The sequence below is a fragment of the Micropterus salmoides genome, unplaced genomic scaffold (genome assembly GCF_014851395.1).
Source record: "Micropterus salmoides isolate LMB-PRFRI ecotype aquatic unplaced genomic scaffold, ASM1485139v1 Ms_hic_scaffold_13, whole genome shotgun sequence".
NCBI classification, from domain to species: domain Eukaryota; kingdom Metazoa; phylum Chordata; class Actinopteri; order Centrarchiformes; family Centrarchidae; genus Micropterus; species Micropterus salmoides.
The window spans coordinates 1,226,230-1,246,355 of NW_024040374.1; the positions used below are offsets into that span (position 1 = coordinate 1,226,230).

Genomic DNA, 20,126 nt, shown 5'->3' on the forward strand with positions numbered 1-20,126 from the left:
CAAAACGTAGCTCTGCTTGCTATCAGAAAGTGACTGGAAAGGACCCCAATTCATAAACAGAAAGGAAATCACTACAAAATTGTTCACGCTTTCGTTCGCCCTTATGTGCTTGGAGCTTAAGCGGATGAATGTTTAAGATGCTCCTGTCATTTTTTTAATCCATCGAAAATAAAATACTTGACGTATTATAACGCTCATCTGCAAACGGGATGTTGCACATGGTTCAAACAAAAACCAAAGACAGTTAAATAGAAAGTTAAATACTGACTGTTTTGACTGAACTGCTAACGTACTGCAGCCTGTGTGGAAACATACTTTTATTTTACGATGGAAATAAACAGCCTTGAATCAAACTGACATTAATACACGTTTTATAAATATTTGTCATCGTCGTCAATCTTCGCCTTTTCGTGTTTTATCTCCCGTTTCCCCCTCTCCCATCACTCAATCCCTGTTTCCTTCCTTCCTGCCTCCTGTTCTCCACCCCCTGCAGGAGTTTGATCCTGAGGAGTTCTACCATTTGTTGGAAGCAGCAGAGGGCCATGCCAAGGAGGGCCAGGGCATCAAGTCCGACATCCCCCGATACATCATCAGCCAGCTGGGCCTCACCAGGGACCCCCTGGAGGGTAAAACCGTCTCAAAATCAGTTTTTATTGTATTTATTTAGCATGTAGTGAGACCATATTGAAAACGATTTCTCCTTGCCATGTTATTTTCTCGATATCTCCCCTGGCTCAGTTTGGTATCTGAATCTTATGTCTCTCTGTAGAAATGGCCCAGCTGAGCAGCTACGACAGCGGGAACCCAGAGACCCCAGAGACTGATGACTCAGTGGATGTGAGTATATATTTCATTCTCATTATTATTACATTTATTTGGTGGGAAGTCTGACAGCAAAAATTGAATTAAACACTTTCTGAAAAAGGAAGTTATATTAATGTTGATTTTGTTTTTAATGAACACACTTTTCATTTATTCTTTGTTTATTTCATATACTTATCTATATAATTTCCTTTTTTTGAAAATGTGAATAACCAAAAAGAATGCCCCTAAGTTAGTGCATAAAGAAATAAAGTTGTGCCTTCTGTGGTCTTCAGAGTCGAGGCACCACAGTCCCAGCAGCTCCACCGCAGACTAAAACCAAACCACCTCGAGAGGAAGACTTTGAAAACATCAAACTAATCAGTAACGGAGCTTATGGGTGAGACAGCATCATTTTTACGTCTTTAATATTCTAATATTAATACATAATTGCTGTTTCACTAAATAACACAAATAAGTATCTGAAGCTGATTGATGGAGAATTGTTACGACTGAAACCTCTGATCATCTTTCTCGTCCTGTGTAGCGCTGTGTTTCTGGTGCGTCACAAGGAGACCCGTCAGCGTTTCGCCATGAAGAAGATCAACAAGCAGAACCTGATCCTGAGGAACCAGATCCAACAGGCCTTTGTTGAGCGAGACATCTTGACATTTGCTGAGAACCCGTTTGTAGTATCCATGTTCTGTTCTTTTGAGACCAGGAGACACCTCTGCATGGTGATGGAGTACGTAGAGGGTAAGATAATTATGACCATAGTTATAGTGTATTATTAGTAGTAGTGGTTGTTTTGTGTTTAATGTCGTGACTGTCCTCTGCAGGCGGAGACTGCGCCACGCTGCTGAAGAATATTGGAGCTTTGCCGGTCGATATGGCTCGTATGTACTTTGCAGAGACCGTCCTCGCGTTAGAGTATCTTCACAATTATGGCATCGTACACAGAGACCTCAAACCTGACAAGTAAGACACAAACAAACACACAGTCATATTTATTCTTTAGCTAAAAAAATATATATATATTTGGGCGGCACGGTGGTCCTCAGCAAGAAGGTCGCGGGTTCAAACCCCGGTTGTCCCGGCCTTTCTGTTTGGAGTTTGCATGTTCTCCCCGTGTCTGCGTGGGCTTCCTCCGGGTGCTCCGGTTTCCCCCACCACCAAAAACATGTCAGGTTCTCCAGTCAGTGCAATTGACCAGACACTGATAAAGATCTGGAGTTGGTCCCCGGGCGCTGCCCAGCGGCTGCCCACTGCTCCCTTGAGGGATGGTTTAAATGGAGAGGATGAATTTCGCAATGTGTATGTGACAATAAAGTATCTTCTTCTTCTGCTTGCTTATTTCCACTTAAATGCATACCATGATTTTATATTTACTAGGGGTGTGGAAAAGAATTGATTTTTAGATGCATCGATTCACAAATGTCAATAATCGATTATTTAGAGGTTAATTGATAACGTAATGTTGACAGAACGAAAAGGGCGGAACTCGGAAATGCAGAAGTGCAGCCGGACCGTCTGTGGCGTGCCACAACGGAGACGTGCGGTTCTCCTTGTTCGGCACAGACAGGCAGTTGTTGATTGAGTGACTGCTGCTACTAAACTTTCACATGATCAATAAAATCAATGTGCAACTAACGTTAATTACTTTCACCCGTACACTGTGCAGCACGGTAGCACTTAGCTAGCGTCCTCTATTCATTCAAAGACAGCCTCACATATTATCACAGAGTAGTGGACGTTTTTCTATAATGAATCTGTATTCGGGCTCAAACCTTTCATTTTCTCTCCTGCAGTCTTCTCATCACGTCCATGGGACACATTAAGCTGACAGACTTCGGCCTCTCAAAGATCGGTTTGATGAGTTTGACCACAAACCTGTATGAAGGACACATAGAGAAAGACACCAGAGAGTTCCTCGATAAACAGGTACCAGCTCACGGCGTCTTCTTTTTTTGTGCCCCAAAATGAAAGAATTTGCTGCAGCTTTTTATCAACATGGTGATAAATGGATTTTTTATTTTGCTGTAAAACTTGCAGCTGTTTAAAGAATGATAATAATAGCCTGTGCTGTAAGTTAAATGCACCTCACTTTTTCCTCCTTGGTGTGATTTCTTTGCAGAAAATTGTGCGTATTACATAAAATAGCAAGATCTTGTAAATATCTTAGGGATTATTTGAATTTAACTCGAAGCCTGCGACTGTCTCAAGCTGATTTTCTGCGCCTTGATGCCTCTTCAGGTGTGTGGCACTCCAGAGTACATCGCCCCGGAGGTGATCCTGCGCCAGGGTTACGGGAAGCCGGTGGACTGGTGGGCTATGGGAGTCATCCTGTATGAGTTCCTGGTGGGCTGTGCTCCCTTTTTCGGAGACACACCAGAGGAACTGTTTGGTCAGGTCATCAGTGGTGAGTAACCTTCAGCTGCAATTTCACAACAAATCTGGTTTTTGTTTATAAAGTATTTTACTCACTAGCATCATTTTAGAGCAACACCAGTAGACTGCTACTACATAGCCATAGGTATCAGACAACAGGGCACGATCACATCAGAATTTACAACAAAGGAAATCCAGAGACTCCGAACTAAAAGAAGCTGATCAAGCTCTGCTGGAGTTTAAAGAGATGGTATTCTGCTTTGTGGCTTTTTCCCTCTCCTTAATTGCGTTATAAACCTTTTTTGTGCATGTAATAGTAATTTGCAAAGTGAAAAAGCCCAAAGTCCAGCCCAAAGGGAGTTCCCATCTCCCACAGAAAGCTCTGCTCTGAACTGCCTGAAAACAGCTCGTTTGTAGTCCAGCCTTAACAACTCAGTATTATTCAGCTCATATAGCCAGAAAAAGACGTAGAGGTAGACCTAAACAAATCTGATCTAAACTGCTTAGTTTCAAGATTAAGTTACAAAATGCATCCAAATTGCCCATAACAATCACTTAAAAGTCCATTTACATTTACGCAAAGTAAGTCTATGTGAAAACAGGAAGCATCGCTCTCGATGTACATACACAGAACAAAAATATTCAAAAAAGCTCAGTAATAAACAGACTACAATGTACTGTACACACATACCATAAACAAAGACAACAACATCGCTCTTGATTTACATACACAGAACAAACATATTCAAAAAAGCTCAGTAAAAAACAGATTACAATGTACTGTACACACATACCAAAAACAAACACAACAACATTTGTAGACAAGACAATAGTGTAATGGTCAATTAGCAGAAAGCTAGTATTTGATTAGTTTTCAGGACAGACACAACAAGAGTTTTCTGAACCATACTGACTCTGTGCAGAGCACATACTGTATACACTGCAGGAAGGTTGGGTTTGCAGGTTGGGCAAAGGTAAATGTATTCATATAATATGTATGAAATGCTTAAAAATGGATGTTGTCTAGTTCCTGTTCTACACTGAAAATGTTGTTACAGTAGGTATTTCATTGTGAATGTTTAATGTCTGAGCCTGAGGGCTTCCAGGCCGAGGGCCTTGCAGCAGACTTGATAAAATCATCAGAAATGGACAGCAGAGGAGCACAGACTTGACTTACAGAGAGAAATAAAATCAATTGTGATTTTTCCTCTGCGTGCTTTTCTCCTTTGAATTCCCTTTGATGAAAGGGCAAGTCAATGATTGTAAACCTCTATTGATCTCTGCATGTCTTTTTCATGACTGTCTGAGTCTGTCGCTCCAAATTGATGCACTGTGGTGATAAAGAACTGAGGGCCTCCTTGTGCTTTGTTCAGTATGTTTATCAGTAAGATGCATCGTGTTGGGCAGCAGATTTTTTAGTTTGAAAAACTAACAATAAACAGAAACTAGTTAGACTAACTGTAACAAGATTAATTTACACAAAGAAACAACATATTGATGAGACGTGTTAAATAGGCAAGACCATAAAAGCGTGTGAGATTTCTATTACATGCCCCAGAATTTGTGATCGCTAATTCGCTGTGTTCCCAGATGTCAGCAGTGTTATCATACCCATTAAAGACTTTGGCTAAAGCTACATAAATAAGACGAGTCATGATAAACCAGAATTGTCCTAGTTACTAGCAACAGTACTGCATTGACAGAATAACAGCGGGACAAACATTTATACAGTCTCACAGCTGCTCTCACGTTGTTGCTCGACTCGTCTGCTGCGTCGGCTGCAGCAGTCATTAGCTTCCCCCGCCGCACTTGCAGAGCTTCTCAACTTCGAAAATGTTCGAGCACATTGTCGATTGGCCAACAATTTTCCTAAAACTGCCAATATTTGAAATCTACACAGTTGATTTCTCGCCTCAAAACTTGTTAGAAGTGGATTTAGTGATGAAATAAGTTCTGTTGTTGTCCATCTATCAGACCGGTTGTTGTTACAGTTCTAGCGCTTTGCATTATGGGACACAGTACGCGAGGTAGACTGGTCTGATGCATACTGGAGATTTTTTCTGAATCAGTACGCCATCTGGGTATTTTTCACATACTCTATACTACATGATGGCCAAATCAGTACGTACTACTAGTATAGTTTCGAATCCAGCCAATGTGTCTGAAGAGACTTCCTGCTTAAATAAAGGTTAAATAGATAAATGATTAATGTCCATCAATGTGAGCCATTTATAAGTTTTAGTACACTTCAGTTTAGAGCAGGAGTGAATGTACTTTATGGTAAAATCAGGTAACCTGTGTTTTTAGTTATGTTCTAAGTGGTTGTATTATTACACAGAAAGGTCTGGGAGGAAGGGGAAACATGAACATTTTTCAGCTTCCAATTCGGGCTGTCAAATGTGAGCGAACCGGTGTCCATTGGATCATTTCTTATTTGTTTTCTCACTTATAAAGACAAAAAATGTCACGCTGTGTTTGTATGTTGTGTTAGATGAGATCATCTGGCCAGAGGAGGATGAAGCTCTGCCTCAGGAGGCTCAGGACCTCATCTCCAAGCTGCTGAGACAGAATCCCCTGGAGAGACTGGGCACAGGTAACACACACACTCCGACTAGGGTCTTTACTGAGGGAGGAAACGTTGAAAGTAGTCTTGTTCTGTTGTCTTGTGGGGTTACTCTTTGAGTTTTCAAAATGAAGTTGCAACCAGACTCACCAGTGTTTTGCCCAAAGCTGGTCAGATTGAATGCCAGTGTCTGTTCTCATCTGTCTGACTCTGTTTCTTCTCTTTGTTCCTTCTCTTTTCATCCCCCCACCTTGGTCTCCACCCTCGCTGTCTTCTCCTTCTCTCCTTCATCTCCGCAGGAAGTGCCTTTGAGGTAAAGCAGCACCAGTTCTTCACAGACCTGGACTGGAACAGCCTGCTGAGGCAGAAAGCCGAGTTCATTCCCCAGCTGGAGTCTGAGGACGACACCAGTTACTTTGACAGTACGTCTCTGACTGCTCCGTCCAAATCTCTCCCTCTACTCGCTGTCAACAATATACAGCCTAATAACCACTGTGTGCGTCTCTCTCTCAGCTCGTTCTGATCGGTACCACCATGTAGACTCAGAAGAAGAAGACGACACCAATGATGAAGAACACGTGGAGATTCGACAGTTCTCCTCCTGCTCGCCTCGCTTTAGCAAGGTACACCGTTTCTGCTTCAAGCTGTTTCCGAACGTAGCCTCAGACTCCATAAAACACTGTATAGAGATTTTAGTAAAATGCTACGTCATTGGCCAAAGAACAAGAGTTTTCAGTTTTGTTGATTCAAATTATTTATTTGAAAAGTATATTTTTGATCATCCAATCTGGCACATGAATATCTGACAACTTACTGTTCGCTAGTAGCCCTAAACATGGAGTCGCACGTCCAAAAAGCTTGCTGTAAAGGCTTGTGAAGTTTGTATGACATATAACGTGTTGGCGTGCAGGTGTACAGCAGTATGGAGCGTTTGTCTCTGCACGAGGAGAAGAGGACGCCTCCGCCCACCAAACGCAGCCTCAGCGAGGAGGGAAGCGATCGGATCGACAGTCTGAGCGGACTCAAGTCCAGAGATCGATCCTGGCTGGTGGGATCTCCAGAGATGTGAGTTCTTCACTTCTACAAAAATCACACAGCCTCGGCCGTTCGTGTTCTTGTGTTTCTTGAAAATCAGTAAAATCTGTGTCAGTCAGTTTAACCCTGGTTAGGTTAGTGTCACTAGTCAGTTAACTGCTAACAGAGCCATAAGCGTCTGTTGCTATGATGACCTGCAGTTAAATACACCTTAAGCCGTGATTCAGAGGTGTAATGATTTTGGCAGACATTTACCAACCCATCAGAAATTTGTCATTTTGTTATGGCTATGAATTGCTGTGTACTCGTTTCTCATCTCCTCTCTAACTTTACCTCGCTAGCCTGCGGAAGCGTCTGTCTGTCTCGGAGTCGTCCCACACAGAGAGCGACTCCAGCCCACCGCTGACGGTCCGCAGACGCTGCTGTTCTGCCATCATTGAGATGCCACGCTTCGCCATCTCCGCAGAGGAAGAGGGAGGCCAAGGTAACTCAGTGTTTATTCTGGTGGCCTGCAAGCTGTCAGGAGGAAACTGTCCGTCAGGTTGGCCCAGATATATATTGGACAGAATAAAAGAAAGTTGTTGAGGTTGCTTAAGATGCAGATGATCTGCACCCTAAAACTCAACATTTAAAAACAGAAATTGATGAAAGATGTTTTATTTATGCCTGTCAGAGTAAAGTAATTAGATGTGTAGAAGTAGTTGACATTAATTTCTTTGTATAAATAAATCCTTTGAAATATAAAAACTGATAATTATGAGCTGTATCACAAATCCTGACTCATACTGTTTGTCCCTCAGGTGCGGCTGGAAGTCGCAAGAGTCCCGGCCTGTTGGGTCCGAGTGCAGTGAGGGGCCCGCGCAGTGACGAGCTGCCCCTCGCCATCCCAGAGCTCCCAGTGGAGAGAGAGCTGAAACTCGATGAGTCTCCCACCACACCGAGCTCCACCTCCAGTCAACTGAGCAAAGCCACGCTCACACGTCAGTACAAACACTTCATACACGCTGTAGAGTCACAAGGATTACGCAGCAACACCAGACGAAGCTACAAATGTTGTTTTTGCTTTTAAATCGGCGGTTAAAATCAGTCTGTCATGTCAGCTTATGTCGGGCTTAAGGCCGTTGTACAACAACAAGTCACGGTACAGCGTAATGTGCAAAATTGATGCTTCCTCTGCACACTGCTTTACTCTTGGGTGTCATGTGACCAGAGCGTAATTTCAGCCTTTTTGACATCATGTCAAGGTGGAACGAGGGAGTTAAATGAAAATGAAATCAGTTGTGAGTTGTAAATATTCTCATCACAATAACACTGTGGGGAAAAGATGGATTTTGTTTCAAGGCGTCTCCATGTTTTTTTTACAAATAAATTGCCTCTTTAGTCATTAAATTTCCTTGTGTTTTGATTTAAGTTTTAATTGGTTTTAACAGAGGACCTTGATTCTTCCCTGCTATTTCTAGTGAAATTTATGAAATTGACATAAATTAACTTCTATGACTGCCAACTTCAAACCTTCTGCAGGATTTGTCTGAAATATGTCTTAGAAAGTATTACATGTAACTCTGATATCTGCAGTCACTCTGGTTGTGTTAGATAATTGATTTTCTGAACTCTATTCTAAACCCACTTTTACTGACACCGATCCTGCAGCGGGTAGTTCAGGCGACGTGTGTGATCGTGCTAAGAGAGGTAACGGCGCTAACGGCGCCAGTGGAGCTGCGAAAGGTGCATCAGACAGCGACTCTCCATCGACTCCAAGAGCCATCAGCGACCTGGCGGCTCGCAGGGCTCGCCACCGGCTGCTCTCTGGAGATGCAGATAAACACACGGTTACGCAAAGCTCCAGACCGCTCAACAAGGTCATCAAGTCGGCCTCTGCCACCACGCTGTCACTGATGATCCCTGCAGGTCAGTGTGTTAGGTTAGGAGCATGAGGAAGTGACATTTAATGTATATTTGCAAGGTTGAGTTGATTGAGTTCTCAGCACGAAGATAATGTATTGAGTGATTCCATGTGGAAACCAACCTCAATAACACAAATGTTCATTCTTAGACCACCATGGAGCCTCTCCATTGGCCAGCCCGATGTCGCCCCACTCGCTGTCATCCAACCCGTCGTCGCGGGATTCCTCCCCGAGCCGAGACCTGTCCCCGGCCGTGAGCAGCGTAAAGCCCGCCATCGTGATCCACAGGGCGGGCAAGAAGTATGGCTTCACCCTGAGGGCCATCCGAGTATATATGGGAGACTCTGACATCTACACTGTACACCACATGGTCTGGGTGAGTCCCACAGAGAAACTGACACAAATACAGCCACGTGTTCAATGTGATTATTCAAAACGTTTGACAAATACGTCATTTAGTTTAAGATTTTTTTTGTCCTTTTTTGCCTTAAAGTGGCTATATGTAGTTTTTCAATGAAATTACTTATTAATAAATATAATTTTCATTGCCTTGTTGTAAGTGGCCTCAAAACTCACTTATAAATGAAGCACACGCCTGTTTACTTTGTTGCTTGCATCAGCCACTATTCTGCTATAAACGTGAGGACCATGATTCAGTCCCGTGCGCGCTCGCGAGCCTCTCTCACACTACAGCGACAGCACGGCAGCAAAACACAGGCTCCACGTGGGGATCCAAAACAACAATAGGGGTTTATGTGCTGAAGCCCATCAGACCAAACAGATTCAGATGACGTCGAGTAAGAACAAAGTGAGCATTAATACGTGACCCACATAACATACGACACCGCAGCAAAACGGCGACAACAACCCAGAGGAAGAGCCATCCTCTAATGTCACAGTGAAGTTACTTACTGCGGTCTAACTCTCATAAAATGTGACACAGTCTCGTTATAATGTTTCATTATCATCCAGTACATATAGCTGTGACAGTGCGAGTTTACCTGAGTTTCTATGGTGCGGTTGCAGTGAACTGGGGTTCGTGTTGCTGACAGAAGATGGCAGTAAACAACAAAAGAACAGGCTTAGCCTGTAGGACCTCTTCCCCTTTCTCTCCCTCCCTCACTCATTCTTTCCTCTGACCATCTCTCTCTACTCGTCCTCAGCACGTGGAGGAGGGCGGTCCGGCCCATGACGCGGGGCTGAGGGAGGGAGACCTGATCACCCACGTCAACGGAGAGCCGGTTCACGGTCTGGTTCACACTGAGGTGGTGGAGCTCATCCTGAAGGTACAGACACAAACACATAGACTACTTTTTCAGTAAAATCAAGTCTTTAATACAGATTATTGATAACAGGCAGTGCACCTCAAGGTTTTGTTTTATTAAAATTTGAAATTATATTTTAATATTTTTTATATCGCACAATGTCTTTTGGGGATGTAAAAAAAAAAAAAAGAAAGTTTCCACTCCTGCCAAAAGTACATAAAAAATATAACCAGATTTATGAAGTGAACTGAAAAATTAAACATGAAAATCCACATCTCTGCTCTGTATGTCGTCCAGAGCGGAGGCAAAGTGTCCATCTCTGCCACCCCGTTTGAGAACACGTCCATCAAGGTCGGTCCTGCCCGAAAGACGAGCCACAAATCTAAGATGGCGAGACGCAACAAGAAGACCAAGACCAAGGAGGGACAGGACAGGTGGGGGCGCACACCTGTGTTATATCGAACATCTAAATGTGTGTGTTTAATGTGGGGATTCATTGAGTGACTTGTTGGTTGTGTTTCCTGTAGCAGTAAGAAGAGGACGTCTCTGTTCAGGAAGATCACCAAGCAGGCGTCTCTCCTCCACACCAGTCGCAGTTTGTCCTCTCTGAACCGCTCTCTCTCCTCTGGGGAGAGCGGCCCCGGCTCGCCCACGCACAACCTATCACCGCGGAGCCCGACGCAGGGCTACAGGTCCACGCCAGACTCCGCCCACTCAGGTGAGAGACACAGAGAGACACTGACCTGTACTGTAATAATACCTTGTTAACATGCACACAGTGGACATCAGGGGAGAGATGACGCCATTACCTATCAAACCTATGCATGCCCCTTTAGAGTGGTGAATATCCTTTAAAAAGAATCCTTCTTTTAATAAAATATATGAAATTAACATATTATTAATGTAGTTTCCTCTCTACCCCTCAGTTGGTGGAAACTCATCTCAGAGCAGCTCTCCAAGCTCCAGCACCCCAAACTCCCCGGCAAGCTCTGGCCACATCAGACCGAGCTCCCTGCACGGCCTCGCCCCGAAGCTCCAGCGCCAGTACCGCTCACCCCGACGCAAGTCTGCCGGCAACATCCCCCTCTCCCCTCTGGCCCGCACACCTTCACCCACCCCTCAGAGCAGCTCGCCGCAGCGCTCACCCTCCCCGCTGCCCAGCCACGCTCTGGCACAGTCTGCCGTGGGTCAGTCGTTCCCTGTGAAGCTCCACTCCTCCCCTCCCCTGGTGAGGCAGATATCCAGGCCTAAGAGTGCGGAGCCTCCACGGTCTCCGCTCCTCAAGAGGGTGCAGTCAGCTGAGAAACTGGCCGCCTCCCTCTCTAACTCCACGTCGTCTCCCTCTGGGGCGGCAGCAGCGGGGGAGAAGAAGCTGGCGGTGGGAGCGGCTGTAGGGAATCGGAAACACAGTCTGGACATCTCGCATTCAGAGTTTAAGAAGGAGATTCTGCAGAGGGAACCGAGCCTACAGAGCCTTCAGGTATGAGTTCATCACACACCTTTGGATTGCATAAGTGTGCTTCAGGATAATAGGTTTAAATAAATTCTAATAGTGTCTCTTAATCATAGTGTCTTCAAAAGGATATATTGTGAAAATATGTAGCGTAAATGATATGTGCAGTGGTTCCCAAATGTGGATGTACTGTAGGCCACCCTGGAGGACACACAGAGGCATTGCAGGGGGAGTGCGCCTGTCCAGGATAAAAATGTGCTCTTCAGTAGAACTACATATCTGAATTAATCGGTTTCATTTGCAAACAATAAATAAACACAACTACACCAAGTAATTTGTATTTCTGGCAGAATGCAAGTCTCAGTATGAAAGCCACCTTACTACATATTGTTTCATGGATATTCTGTGTCTTATTCTTCACTGACTTTCAGGAGTCAGCCAGCGAGGGTCTGCTGTCCTCAGCAGGACGCGGCGTGGAGAAGGGCAGCCTGCAAAAACACTCCTCCTCGTCCAGGAAGTTAGGGCGTCAGGAAGGGGACGGCTCCCTCAGCGCTGTGTCTGGCTCGCTGGGCCTGGCCCCCGGGAAAAGCAAGCTGAAGGACAAACTGTCCGCCATCCGGCAGGACAGGGCCGAGCGGAGGGAGTCACTACAGAAGCAAGACGCCATCCATGAGGTCGATTCATCTGAGGACGAGACAGACGAGGGCTCGGAGGACAGTCAGGAAGGACGCAGGGGGACAACCTTTACCCCTCCTCCCCTTCTGAGGCCCACCACTGTGAGAACGGGCCCTGGAGGCACGCTGCCGTCCCTCTGCCTCTCCCCCTGCACCCCTCATGCCACATTCACCCACACAGGGCCCTCGCAGGTAGGCAGGCCCACTCCCTCACACACCCTCCCCCCCGTCACAGAGACGAAACCCGGTCAGAGCACCTCCTCTCCGGTAGTGAAAGACCCAAAGACGGCCTCATCCACAGAAGACAGTGCAAGACAAGAGAGAAAGGTTCTGGGGCCAAGCGGTGCCACAAAACCCACTGAGGGCCCCCTTCCCTTCTCCACCCCGGGCAGTGCATTCATCTCAGTCGGCAAGGACACTTTCCTCAAGCCAACTCCTCCACAAGACTCAAAGAGTCTCAGGGGGAAGACTGCACCTTCAGAGCCCATTGCAGAGGACCAAACCCTGGACAGCCCCAGAACCACAGTTACTACAAATTCTCCCAACTGCACAACCACCACCAAAACCACCGACTCCAGAACGTCCACCGTTACTACAGACTGCCAAAGCGCTGACAGCCAAGAGACGCCCCGCACCTCCTGCTCCTCTCCGGGCATCCCCAAGGAGAAGAAGGAGGCTGACAATCGGAGACTTTGCGCTGCGGCTGCTAATGTAAGTCTGAGTGCGTCCACGTCTCGCTCCAGTTCCAGCTCCAGCTCCCCAGTGCTGGCCCCTGAGAGTGGTGTGGAAAAAGTTGTGTCCCAGCTTGCAACGGTTGCTAAGAGTGTTTTGGGCCCCGTCAAACTCAGCACCACTACAGACAAGAGCCAGAAGGACCAGAAACCTTCTAGACGTGGCACCACGGAAATCCCACCAACTGAACCCCTCTCATTTCCCGCTAAACAGCTCCCAACCCCTCAGACACCTCAGCGGGTCTCCTCCCTGGCCACCTCGGCCAAATCCTCAACTCAGAAAAACTGCACAGCCCAGCCGCCATCATCCTGCAAGGGCGTCCAAGAAAGGCCCACGTCAGCGTCTGAGATTAGGGAGAACGCTGCCGTATCCCCACCTGCACAGCGGCTGGGTGCAGCAGCCGCTCCGCCTGCCGTCAGCACAGTCCCCAGCTCCTCTGCTGCATCTGAGCCACAGCGCAAGAGGTCCGAACCAACGACCGCCACTGCCGCCGCCGCCGTGTCCACCTCCTCGCAGCAAGACAAAGCAACCAGCAAGAAGACGTAGCAGCAACACGCAAAGAACCAGAACAAAATGTACAGATCTGAACCACTCAGTGCTGGCTTGAGGTTTTAAAACTCACACAAACTGCATGTTTGGAAGAAAACATATTAGTAACTTTGCACTAATCAGAGAGTTTGACTTTCAAAGCGAAGCAAAGGTGTAGAGGAGGACAAAGAGCTTTCAGACGCAGAGATAGATGTGGTAGTCCTAGTTCCATTCCAGCTGTTCTGAGCTCTTAATGTTCATGTGAGTTATTTTGGTGTCCTGTCTTTGGTTACTTCTTTCAGGCTAAATTCCACGAGGCGTTCTCTTTCTGCAAACATGTACGGGGCTAGAAGTAAAGAGCTCAGTGGTCCGTGCACATACAATTTTAAAATGTAGACACATTACACACACCTTACTCGTACAGGATCTTCCTGTGCTGCCTCATTTCTTTTCATCTTGATGTTTGGCTGGGCCTACACGCATGACCGATCAGGACGTGTCTTACGGAAACGCACTCTTTTCCTCGTCCCATCCCTCCTTGCCCAACGATGTACCCAGCTATGACTGGGAAAAGATTGTATCTCAGCAATAAAGTGCAGCGTATGTTTAGCAATCTGTGTAAATGCATTACAGTGTTTATAATAGGACTAAATCTGCACCGTCATTGTACACTCAGCACCCAGCTGACTAGATCAAATTACCTTCTCCTCTCGCTGTAGTCCCTGCTGATCCGACACTGCACACAGTGTGTAGTAGGGTAAATGTATTCCCCGAGCACAGACTCCAGGCGTGGTGTAGCGATTTGAAGAGATTCCTGGTAGCGTCGGTGCTGAATTAGATTAGTATTTGTGCCGATTTACCAAGTCTGCACTTGAACTTTGACTGAATCTACAGATTTAACCCCAAACTCCAAACAACTCGCCTCACTCCTCCATACGTAGCTGTATATTAAAGGTTTATTGTGCTGCAACATGAATGAATACTTGCTTTCCATTTTGCAAAGCACACCATACTTTGTCCTAACATTTTTTTGCAAGTTCCAGGCATTCATTTCTACAAACTACCACAGATATTTACTGTAGCTTATCCATTAAAATGAACACCTTGAGCAAACCTTCCCAGATCTGTTTCAGGTTTTAAATGTCTCCAAGTTGATTTTTTTAAACATTTGGAAAGCATTGACTGACTGGAAGGTAGGAAAACTTTACATGTGCACCAGCATGTGACCGTTCATCTAAGACGCTATAAGCTTGGGTTTCTAAACTAAAAGTACTCGCTCATTTTTATTAGCTAAGGGCATCGCTAACCATTGCTTTCAATGGACAAACATATGTTGCTTGTGGCATTTTATACACGGAGTACAAAAACAGTGAGTCGACACACCTTACCAGTGTTTTAGTTCCGAACCCATACAGAAAACAAGCCAATACATACCTGATTTTATAGGCTGAAACTGTCATTAAGCTGAAGCATCCAAACTGAGCATGCTCAGACTGACTGTGGTTATTTAAAAATAAAACACTGTTCTGTTGGACCACCGCCTTTTTATTTCTAGCCCCAATCAGCCTCTAAAAGGCTGCGGTAGTTTTATTTGTTATCTGGACCAACTTGCTGTGTTCTTTGCCTCCAATCCTGTGAAGTCATCAGACTCTACTTTGTGTATGTGTGCGTGAGGGAGAGAGTGTTTAATTTGTGCATGGTTAAGAATATTTAAAGTTCTGTTGTGTATCTGTTTTTATATCCTGAGTGTGTTTGCGTGGGTGTTTTAGGATTATCTGGCTGAGCTCTTTACGTGTCTGTGTTGGGCGTCGAGCTTTGCACAACTTTTATCTCATTTGTCCAGTGAAAAACACAAAAAATCACTAAAAGGAAAGCTGGTCGAGATGTTTGACTGGTGTGTTTGGGGTTGGTGCTCGATTCTAGTATAGCTCCAGTAGGTAAAAACAAAGTCAGTCTCTTTAAATCCATCCTCATGTTTTGAGGGGGTTTTATTTGTTTTTTTTCCTAAGTATACCACCGTTAATTTCTTTTGTTTTGTCCTGATCACACCCCTGATTCTTACTGTACATCTGCAAAAAACTGTTTGCAGATTGTTTTTTTTTTTTTTTGTTAACATTTTTAAGAAAATCACCTTTCACTGACTGACTTTGAAAGCACACGAGTCCAGTCGTGTCGTACGTTTGAACGTTTCCTGCTCCTGTGTCTCTGAAGAGCAGGATGTTCCTCTCATGAGTTTCAGATGAACTAAACCTCATCCAGTGTCTTTACTGGGCTTGTGTCACTGTTGGAGAGACAACAGAGTTCACCCATTTCAGTTTAAAGGACACTGTTAAACTGACTGTAGCCATCTCTGAATTATGTTTACATGTTCTTGTTTTGTTTTTGTTTGTTTGTTTTTTTTGTCAATGGAAATTGTTGCCTGTAGCAATCAAACCTCCTCTGACAGGCTGTGATAATTACCAACAACTTGTCCACATGTGTAGGTGACTCCTGATCATGACGTGGTGTGTGAGTATTTAGCTGTGCGATGAAGGAGGTCTCCTGTGATGGAGGACGTTTTAGAAAGGAGGGAAATTCAGCGCACATATGTCAAAATCATCTCCGCTCTTGTGCGCGTCGTGCGCGTCGTCTCGTGGCAGTGCAGAAGTGTGTTAGCAGATGTGTCTGTGGAACAGATCAGTGGCATTTGGGACTTGTGGAGATGAAGCAGATCCCGTCGTTTGAGCTGTTGACCTCTCAAGATTTATCTGCAGCGTGCTTTGGCCAATCAGACGGCCGGGAAGTTGATGACTAATGAGTTTAAAACTGCTTCCATCTTTGGTGGCGTAGACCAACCACATTGGATGTTATTCATTTAAACAACCCAAGCGTCTTGACTCTTAGCGTGAGATTACTGACTCACTTTTGTCAAGCTGCTCAGAAACAAACGAGGTCAAGGTGGCCCGAAAAAAACGGTCAGGTCAGATTTGAGAGCGAGCACGGACAGATTAGAAAGCACAGAGGACGTTTTGGAGCAGAGCATCTATAAAGATCTGAGCCCACAAGACAAGTTCTGTCTGTAGAATTGAGTGAGTCGGCCTTTAAAGGCTGTTCCAGGGTGGTCAAATACCTGGATTATCTAATCTTATCTGTTAGTTAGCTTCCACGCTTCTTGCTCTCAGTTTGTAAACTCTTATTGGCTTCAATCTAAAAATGAAGTATTTTCCTGTTAAACTCTTCCAGCTAAATATCAACAATGAGCTTCATTCACTTTTTCATAGATTTAAAAGACTTCAGCTGTGAAAGAGAGATTATGATACCTACTGTGCTTACATGCTGAAAATCTGAGAGCAGATTTCAAACTGGTGACTCTCAAAATACTTAAAGCTAGAACTAAAACTCGAGCAGGGCTAATATTAGGAAATGTCAGTGCAGAAATGCCAAAGATATCTGTATAATTTAGAAATCCTGTTGAACTCTAATCGAAATGTGTTTTTTTGCTTAATGATTTGTCCCTGTGTGCTCTCGAATCCTGACTAATTGATTATAGGCGGGTTAATTAAATCCAGCCTGTAAATATCTTCCACATCCGTAGGAGTTCTGATCTGCGCTTGAATCTCTTCAGGCCGCCAGCTTCTATTTTACCTCCTTATTAAGCGCCTGCTGTCGTCATCAGCTGGAGTTGTGATTCTCTGTATGTAAGTTTGAACCTGTGTGCGTTTGTGTGTAGTCATGCACAATCCAGTCCATCTGCTCTCAGCAGGTCGTCCTATTAGCGCTTCATGGACAGCTGCCTCGCACAAACATTCAGATCAATACTAGTGCCATCTAATGTAGGGGTGCCAGTTTCCCCATCTCCACTGGCTGTATGAACACACACCTTCTCTCATGTGGGAAGATGATGGTCCAGCCATCTGCTGGAGACTGAAGTAAGTGTCAAGTTCCCTGGTGGAGTCATTAATCTCAAGCCCTGAGCCTGTTGGCCAACACAAATACCACCCAGGCTCCTCTGTCCTGTCCCGGGCCGGTCGGTTCAGCAGTTACACTCTGTTAGCAGTTTTATTCGACCTCCAGCCTGTGTGTACCCATCATGCACCTCTGCTGCTCTGCGGCAGAGCCCCACAAACCAGACCCACCGCTACGGACGTTCATTAAACAGCTGAGAGTCGACAAGTCAAACTGTAATCAGTCTGAAAGTAGGGATTTGAGAGCGTGTGTGTTACCACTTTTAAGCGAGCGCTTACTCGTTATGGCCTTTAAATATTTTCAACACCAGGGTCAATTCAATACCTGCGTTTTGGTCCAGATATCCCAATGCCTTTTTGTTTTGAGAAATTACTTTGAGAAATATAAACTTTTTTTTTTTTTTGACACTCACCAAAGATGCTGAAGTTCTCGAATGTACACAATAAAGCATCTCTATCTAAATTTTTTCTTTAAAATCAGGAAACATCTGAGCAAAAAATTATTACTCAAGGTCCGAAATCTAACATGACGATTCAGTTAAGTTTGACAGTTTAAAATATTTAATCCCAGAGACACGTTTCACCCTATCAAGGGCTCTGAATTTTGCAGAAAAGCGTGCAGACAAATCTTCGTCTCCTTCGATTTATTACATCTCTTCTTTTTTTATTTGTTGTTGTTTTGACCTTGATTAACTTCCATACTTATTGGTGAGCCTTGTTGAAGCCAAAACTTCCAAGTAATTGGCCTGTAATGTTTTCAAAAGCACATTATTTGCCACAAGAGCTGCAGGAAACTTTGAGCAGATTTCCGAACATTAAGACTCTTTCTGTTAGATAAAATTACATCTGTCGTCTGTTTTCAAGCTGTAGTTTTGAGCGTTGACCATGTAGGATTTGAAGCATTTAAAAGTTGTCTTGTGCTGATGGTTCTGTCCCTGCCTGTCTTGACTTCCAGCTTTATGGATGAATCAGTTGTGGTGTTGCAAGTTTTGGCACTAATGAGCTTCTGTACACCTCTGACTCTGGCATGTAGGGGAACCAGCTTTGTCTGTGAGGCACATAGTTGATTCAAACATGAGACTTTGGGTATGACGAGGTACGAGGATGAAGCCTTATTACCACTAACACACACACACACACACACACACACACCGTTACATGAGATTCAGTTGATGTTTTAATGTGCAGTCCGTTAAGCTTGTATCTGTGTCTGAGGAGGTCGTTTCTGCTCGGTTGAGCAGCAAAAAAAAGAAAACATTTTTATGAACTTGCCTCTTGCAGACGAGGGCAGTATTTTCAAGCTTTTGTGTTTGTCTTTAAACAGTGATGAAGACGAGGAGGAAGACGCAGCAGTGCTCCGTAAAAGCTTGAGAAAGACATAAAGAGGGAGGGAAAAAACATTGCTAGAGTAAAACCAGTGCAATATCTTTTTATTTTTTATCGTGGTAAAAGCATGTTGTTGTCAATCCTACCTTACAACAATAATAAAGTTTTTTTTTTATGTACACTTTGGTTTTGAAGGGTCTTGATTGTGTTATTTTTTTTCACTCAGCTTTATCACCAGCTTTTACGTGGCACATCATGCTTTTTACATTAAGGCAGCACTTTTGGTTTTCCGCCGCTGAACTCACATAAAGTCAGAAACAATAAACGGTAAGTGGCCCCAGGTTTAAACCATGCCTCAGGCTGCTGCCACACTGCAAAAAAATCTCTGTCCTATCAAGTCATTTTATTGGTAATAGAGTCGTATCACAACTTTGGTCCTATTTTCATAACTATTACTGTTAATAGTAAGAATGACTCTTCATGTAAATTAGCTGAAATCCAGGACACCACTAAAAAGATGTCACACTACAAGAAATAAAATGTGTAAAATATTTGTCCTTGTTTCCAAAGCAAATCAGTGGGGGTTTTTTTTTTTGTATTTTCTAAAATTCTGGAGTAATTTACTCATTTTTGAAAGCTCTTCTGTTTCCTGTTGCTGTTTAACGTTATCTTCTCCAAATCAGGGTTGAAGTGAGCTAACTTCTGCTTTTTGTGGCTGATGTAGCACAGAAACGAGGCTAAATGTGGGGCAGTAGAGTAGAAAGGAGGTTGTGCATCAGCACTAAGTTGGCAGGGACACAGACGGTGTCTCGGTAAACGATGCATAACTGTTCCTGCACCAACGCTCCAGTAAAGCAGCATTTTTTTCACCCTCCATCAGCACATTTTAATGGCTGTACTTTGGTGAAATGTGTGTCTTGTGCATGCTACAGGCACACATTCTGCGACGCTATGTAGGTTTTACTGAGTTTCACCGCATGGCGGTATGAGTTTAAATGTACCCTGTGTAGTTTTCATGTAAACAATGTAGTGAACAACAGTGTGGATTTGTGCATTTTATATTGAATAAATGTGGAGCTACCCTAAATTCCTTTCTCCTCCCCAGAGAAGATGGGGAGGGGTCAAAGTTGCTTTCTCTAAGTGCTAGCCCGACCATAAAACTGGCACCATTTTGATTCCGAAGCTGATAACGCGGGGCCTGACTGTTAAACTGACAAAGGGACACGAGCCAGCCATTGGCATCTCCCTGAACAGCCTATCAAAACTTACCCCACCACACACGTTTCCGTGGAAACTGACCTTATTCTTTGTTTTATTACCACATCAAAGGGATACTCCTTGTCTCACCTAAGTGTGACATGTTCCAGACACTGAACTTTGGATGACAAAGGACTGCAGTCTCCAAAATACTCAAAGCATTTAATTAAGTTAATTAAATCTTTAGTTGCCTGAATACGTTTGCCTCTATTGGAGTAGTTATGTTAACAGTTGTTGCTATCTGTTGTTGATATTA

The 20,126-nt window shown here is 44.4% G+C and overlaps 1 protein-coding gene across 12 annotated transcripts in view; it reads left to right on the top strand.

Annotated features, from left to right (window-relative positions):
• mast2 (microtubule associated serine/threonine kinase 2) overlaps window positions 1–18,794 on the top strand; it is a 205,524-nt gene extending 186,730 nt beyond the window's left edge. For 10 of the 12 annotated variants that reach the window (XM_038714997.1, XM_038714999.1, XM_038714994.1 and 7 more), the window contains 20 exons: window positions 494–626; window positions 770–837; window positions 1,098–1,201; window positions 1,349–1,557; window positions 1,641–1,779; window positions 2,610–2,742; window positions 3,055–3,220; window positions 5,681–5,782; window positions 6,052–6,174; window positions 6,266–6,375; window positions 6,663–6,817; window positions 7,129–7,271; window positions 7,588–7,767; window positions 8,438–8,695; window positions 8,841–9,067; window positions 9,855–9,977; window positions 10,254–10,390; window positions 10,484–10,674; window positions 10,883–11,436; window positions 11,841–18,794. In XM_038714997.1, the coding sequence (XP_038570925.1) occupies window positions 494–626; window positions 770–837; window positions 1,098–1,201; window positions 1,349–1,557; window positions 1,641–1,779; window positions 2,610–2,742; window positions 3,055–3,220; window positions 5,681–5,782; window positions 6,052–6,174; window positions 6,266–6,375; window positions 6,663–6,817; window positions 7,129–7,271; window positions 7,588–7,767; window positions 8,438–8,695; window positions 8,841–9,067; window positions 9,855–9,977; window positions 10,254–10,390; window positions 10,484–10,674; window positions 10,883–11,436; window positions 11,841–13,361 (4,776 nt within the window). In that variant the 3' untranslated portion in view covers window positions 13,362–18,794. The remainder of the gene's footprint in view (window positions 1–493; window positions 627–769; window positions 838–1,097; window positions 1,202–1,348; window positions 1,558–1,640; window positions 1,780–2,609; window positions 2,743–3,054; window positions 3,221–5,680; window positions 5,783–6,051; window positions 6,175–6,265; window positions 6,376–6,662; window positions 6,818–7,128; window positions 7,272–7,587; window positions 7,768–8,437; window positions 8,696–8,840; window positions 9,068–9,854; window positions 9,978–10,253; window positions 10,391–10,483; window positions 10,675–10,882; window positions 11,437–11,840) is intronic. The other 2 variants (XM_038714996.1, XM_038715004.1) reach the window with 1 other exon arrangement.
• The last annotated feature ends 1,332 nt before the right edge of the window (window positions 18,795–20,126 follow it).